The sequence below is a fragment of the Mus caroli genome, chromosome 11, assembly GCF_900094665.2.
Source record: "Mus caroli chromosome 11, CAROLI_EIJ_v1.1, whole genome shotgun sequence".
Lineage (NCBI taxonomy): Eukaryota > Metazoa > Chordata > Mammalia > Rodentia > Muridae > Mus > Mus caroli.
The window spans coordinates 68,930,578-68,936,247 of record NC_034580.1 but is presented as its reverse complement, the minus strand read 5'-3'; the positions used below and the strand labels follow the sequence as shown (position 1 = coordinate 68,936,247).

The 5,670-nt window shown below is 36.0% G+C and overlaps 1 protein-coding gene across 1 annotated transcript; it reads left to right on the top strand.

Moving 5' to 3' along the window:
- Window positions 1–4,744: 4,744 nt before the first annotated feature.
- LOC110305942 (N-myc-interactor-like) lies at window positions 4,745–5,670 on the top strand. The gene is given in 2 exon segments (XM_021178116.1): window positions 4,745–5,225; window positions 5,228–5,670. Coding segments are annotated over 2 exon segments (861 nt in total). The 3' UTR covers window positions 5,608–5,670.

The window sequence follows — 5,670 nt, the reverse complement described above, 5'->3', positions numbered from 1 at the left end:
CTACAGGAACTTAGAAGAATAGTCTGCCTGCTGTCCTTCCTTTGCAATATAATCCAGCTGAAACAAAGGATGGGGTCTGTGGGCTTGTCCTATATAAATGCAGTGCTGAATATTAAACTTGGAGCCTTGATCCAGAACCTTGTCTTGGCTTTATTCTTCTCTAACCCTGCCCCCATATCTTTTTCATTTCCAGACACCCTTTCAAGAAAACCCAGTTAGTCCATGACTGCTGGATGGCTACAGTGGACTATATCTTGGGCATTCTGTACTTTTTTTGGCTAATATTTGCTTATTAGTAAGTTCATACCATGTGTGTCCTTTTGGGTCTAAGTTACTTTACTCTGGATGATACTTTCTAGTTCCATCCATTTACCTGCAAAACTCAGGATGTCCTTATTCTTAATAGCTGAGTAGTATTTTATTGTGTAAATTAACCACATTTTCTACATCCATTCTTCTGTCGTGGGGCATATAGGTTGTTTCCAGCTTCTGGCTATCATAAACAAGGCCACTACGAACATACTGGAACATGTGCCCCTGTGGCAAGGTGTGGCACCTTTTGGGTATATTCTCAAGAGTGGTATTGCTGGGTCTTCATGTATATCTATTTCCAATTTTAGGTGGAGCCTCCAGATTGATTTCTAGAGTGGTTATACCAGTTTGCAATCCCACCAGCAATGGAGGAATGTTCTTTCTCTTCATCCTCTCCAACATTTTTTGTCATCTGAGGTTTTGATCTTAGACATTCTGATTGGTATCAGGTTGAATTTCAGGGTCGTTTTGATTTGCATTTCTCTGATCACTAAGGACTTTGAACATTTCTTTAAGTATTTCTCAGCTATTCAAGATTCCTCTGTTTTGAATTCTCAGTTTAGTTCTATACCCCGTTTTTTGATTGGGTTATTTGGTTTTTTTCTTTTGCTTATATATTTTAGTTACTGATTTTGTGACTTATGGGTTTTATGTATGTGTGTGGGTGCATGTATTCCTACATGTTTAATGCTTCTTGTACTGTTTATTTTTTGCCTCTTTGCTTTCTAAATACATAGAGAAAAATAAGGTATGGATTAGAATGGGTAGAGGGATAGTAGAGGAGGTTGGAGGACATTTTTCTGTCTTTTACTCTACAGTGTAATCTGTCTTTGGTGGGAAAGTGTGTTTGTTGGAGGCTGCATGGGGTAGCTTCTGTTTCCTAATACAGACTGCTGAACTATGCCATTTTTTTGGGGGGGGGGGAATCAAGAACATTAATGCATTATTATGCAGTTATTAGTAAAATATTTCGCTTAGAAATAGCCATTTTAGGGGGCTGGTGAGATGGCTCAGTGGGTAAGAGCACCCGACTGGTCTTCTGAAGGTCCAGAGTTCAAATCCCAGCAACCACATGGTGGCTCACAACCATCCGTAATGAGATATGACTCCCTCTGCTGGTGTGTCTGAAGACAGCTACAGTGTACTTACATATAATAAATAAATCTTTAAAAAAAAAAAGAAAAAGAAATATTAAAAAAAAAAGAAATAGCCATTTTATTTATTTTTGTTAACTTAGACCTCTTTTGGATTAATTATAATGAATTTTTACTGACTTTTGGCAGCTTCGCTGTATTTATTCTTCTCTTCAGTTTTTAGTTATCTTTTTATGAGGGCTGACATAGTGGTCACAAAAATCAATTATGCTCCTTTCTTTCGTTTTCTTTTCTTTTCCTTTCCTTTCCTTTCCTTTCCTTTCCTTTCCTTTCCTTTCCTTTCCTTTCCTTTCCTTTCCTTTCCTTTCTTTTTTTCCACAGTTCCTTTATTTATTTATTTATTTATATTTTTTTTAATTAGGTATTTTCCTACTTTACATTTCCAATGCTATCCCAAAAGTCCCCCATACCCACCCCCCNATCCCCTACCCACCCACTCCCCCTTTTTGGCCCTGGCGTTCCCCTGTACTGGGGCATATAAAGTTTGCAAGTTCAATGGGCCTCTCTTTCCACTGATGGCTGACTAGGCCATCTTTTGATACATATGCAGCTTGAGATGAGAGCTCTGGGGTACTGGTTAGTTCATATTGTTGTTCCACCTATAGGGTTGCAGTTCCCTTTAGCCCCTTGGATACTTTCTCTGGCTCCTCCATTGGGGGCTGTGTGACCCATCCAATAGCTGACTGTGAGCATCCACTTCTGTGTTTGCTAGGCCCCCAGCATAGTCTCACAAGAGACAGCTATATCTGGGTCCTTACAGTAAAATCTTGCTAGTGTATGCAATGGTGTCAGCGTTTGGAAGCTGATTATGGGATGGATCCCTGGATATGGCATTTTTTTGAGACAGGGTTTCTCTGTAAAGCCCTGGCTTCCCTGGAACTCACTTTGTAGACCAGGCTGGCCTCGAACTCAGAAATCTGCCTGCCTCTGCCTCCCAAGTTCTGGGATTAAAGGCATGCAACACCACGCCCAGCTGTATGCTATTTTCATAATGGAAACTTTTCATTTCTCTTTCAATTTTCATAGATAGTTTTGATGGGTATAGTATTATGAGCTGAAGGATATGCTCTCTCAAAACTTAAAACACATTTTTCCAGGACCTTATGTCTTTAGGTGTCTCTGTCAATAAACAGGTGTAATTCTTATGGGAGAGTTTTCCCAAGTGACTTGATCTTTTATTCTGTGTTTTTAATATTTTAACTTTTTATTAAGTCACAGCATGTTTTCTTTCTGGTCCTTTGTCTTTGCGATCCTGTAGGCTTCTTGTATATTGTTGAGCATATATTTCTCCATGTTTGAAAATGTGTATTTCATGATTTGTTCAAAGTATATTCTATGTATTTTTCATGGCATTCTTCTCATTCTTCTTTTCCTACAGTTCAAAGGGTTTTTCTTTCCTGGTGTCCTAGATTTCTCCCATGTTTTACTCATGTATTTTAAATTCTCAGTTGGCCTTTATTGAGCAATTCCCATCCTATGCCTTTTGTTCTTGCCCTCACACTCCATTTCCCACCTCACCCACTCTGTTGGTGATTCTTTCAATTGAGGACTTTATTTGGCTTACTGAGTTTCTCATTTCCAGTGTTATTTGTCATTCTATTCATTGAATTTTGTTTTTACAATTTTGATTTTTTATTATTCTATTTTATGCTTGTATAGTATATTCATATTTTCTTGGAGTTTTCAAATGTAGTTGTAATAATTCTTTTATATTCTTGTCAAATCTTTAAGAATTGTTTAAAAATTAACAATTCTTAAAAATTTTTATAAAATAAAGAATGAGAAAATGTATCCTTTTCAATCTCTCTATGTATATGCATATATGATGTATATGATATATAATGTATATATGTGTATATGTTGTATAAGTATGTGTATATTTATATGTGTTTCAAATTCTTGAGTATAATTTTAAATCAAATCTAAATTTTTGCTCTTTCATACACTTTCAGATATAATTTAACAGTAGGGTTTATTTTTCTTTGTACCTTTGATTAGTTTTTTAGAAGATGGAAAATTAATTCTTATTGGAATGTAGTAATTATCCGAAGTGATGAGTTTCTCATAACATTTCTGGATGTGAATTTATTGTACTTTTATCATAGCAACCCCTTCTATCACTAGGTTTTCTTTGTGTGCCTTATTATACTTAGCATGAAGGTTTATAATTTCATAAATTTTGATGCAAATATTCTATCTATCTATCATCTATCTATCTATATATATATATATATTAAATACTACAGGATTGATGCATCTATCTATCTATCTATCTATCTATCTATCTATCTATCTATCCATATAGAGATACAGATAGAGATATTGAAAAAGAGAAAGATATGGTAAAGAAACCCAAGGTAAGATTGTATCACTTAGAAATATATAGCATGTACATTGGTATGTTCAATAACTTAATAAATATAGATATTTATACAGATATATTTACATAGCTATAGCTATATTTCTATATAGACATAGATGTAAATATAGATACAGATACAGAGACAAAGATAGAGACTGAGACAGACATGTAGACATAGACATAGATGTAGATAGTACAGTTATATAGATATTATATAGATTATATGCATATATATATGTGTGTGTGTATGAATGTCAAAGAAATGTAAAGAGTGGTTGTACTTCTTAGACATTTATAATATATATACTGATTCAATACCTTAACTTTTGTTACTCTTTGCACAATGAGTATAGAGGTGTAGATACATCTGTTGTATGTCAAATCTTTTTGAACATATTTACTCAAAAGGAATGACACTTAGCTACAGCATACTGTAATATTGTTTTTAATTTTGAGGAACTTTCATACTTATTTTATAGTAATTGCTCTATTTATTGAAATTAAAATAAAACTACATATTATTTCCTCCTTTCTTTACTTCATTCAAATACTCCAATACAAACCCTTGTCCTCTTTGAATTTTGTGCCCTTTAATTGCAAAATATGTATTATCTCTCTCTCTCTCTCTCTCTCTCTCTATATATATATATATATATATACATATATGTATATACAAAAATGCATATATACATATATATGTATATACAAAAATGCATATATACATATATGTATATATATATATATATATATATATATGCATTTTTGCACATGAGTGTTTGTGTGTGTGTGTGTGTGTGTGTGTGTGTGTGTGTGTGTGTGTGTGTGTATATAACCTAATAAGTCCAGATACAGAGATTTCACAGTCCTGGTGACTTGTCAGACAACCTTGCAGGGGAAGAGTGGAGCCCAGACAATGATGGGATTGGTTCATGAAATTATGAATGAAAACAAAGAGCTAGGCGAGGAGATCAAAAAACTCGAAGCTGAATTGGAGTCGGATGCCAGAGAATTCCAAATTAAGGAGAATGTACCAGAAAAGAAGCTTAAATTCACCTCAGTGGAGGGTCCTGAGGATGGCTGCCATTTCTCAAATAGCTCCTGTTCATTTCAAGTGAGCTCACAAATTCTCTACGAGCTGCAGAAAGGCCAAGAGCTCATCACCTTTGAGAAGGAAGAAGTCGCACAGAACGTGATATCCATGGGGAATCATGTCGTACAGATGGAAGGCACCCCAGTGAAGGTCTCTGCACACCCAGTTCCACTAAACACAGGCGTCAGATTCCAGGTTCATGTGGACATTTCTAAAATGAAGATCAATGTTATGGGAATTCCCGATGAGCTGTCTGAGGAGCAGACAAGGGACAAACTGGAGCTGAGCTTCTGTAAGTCCAGGAATGGCGCGGTGAAGTGGAAAGCGTGGATTATGACAGGAAGTCCAGAAGCGCTGTCATCACTTTTGTGGAAACTGGCGTTGCTGACAAGGTTTTGAAAAAGAGAACCTACCCTCTCTACATGAATCAGAAGTGCCATAGCGTTGCTGTGTCTCCATTTATAGAACGACGCTTAGAAAAGTACCAGGTGTTTTCAGCTGTGTCCAAGAAGACAGTGCTTCTGACCGGATTAGAAGGCATTCGTATAGATGAGGAGACTGGGGAGGACTTACTCAACATCCACTTCCAACGGAAGAATAACGGAGGGGGAGAAGTGGAGGTGGTCAAGTGTTCTCTAGACCAGTCCTTCGCAGCATATTTTAAAGAAGAGGCCAGAGAAACCATATGAAACTTATAGCCTTGAACTAAAATCACTGCCAACATTTACAAAATATTGTTTTCCATAAAACAA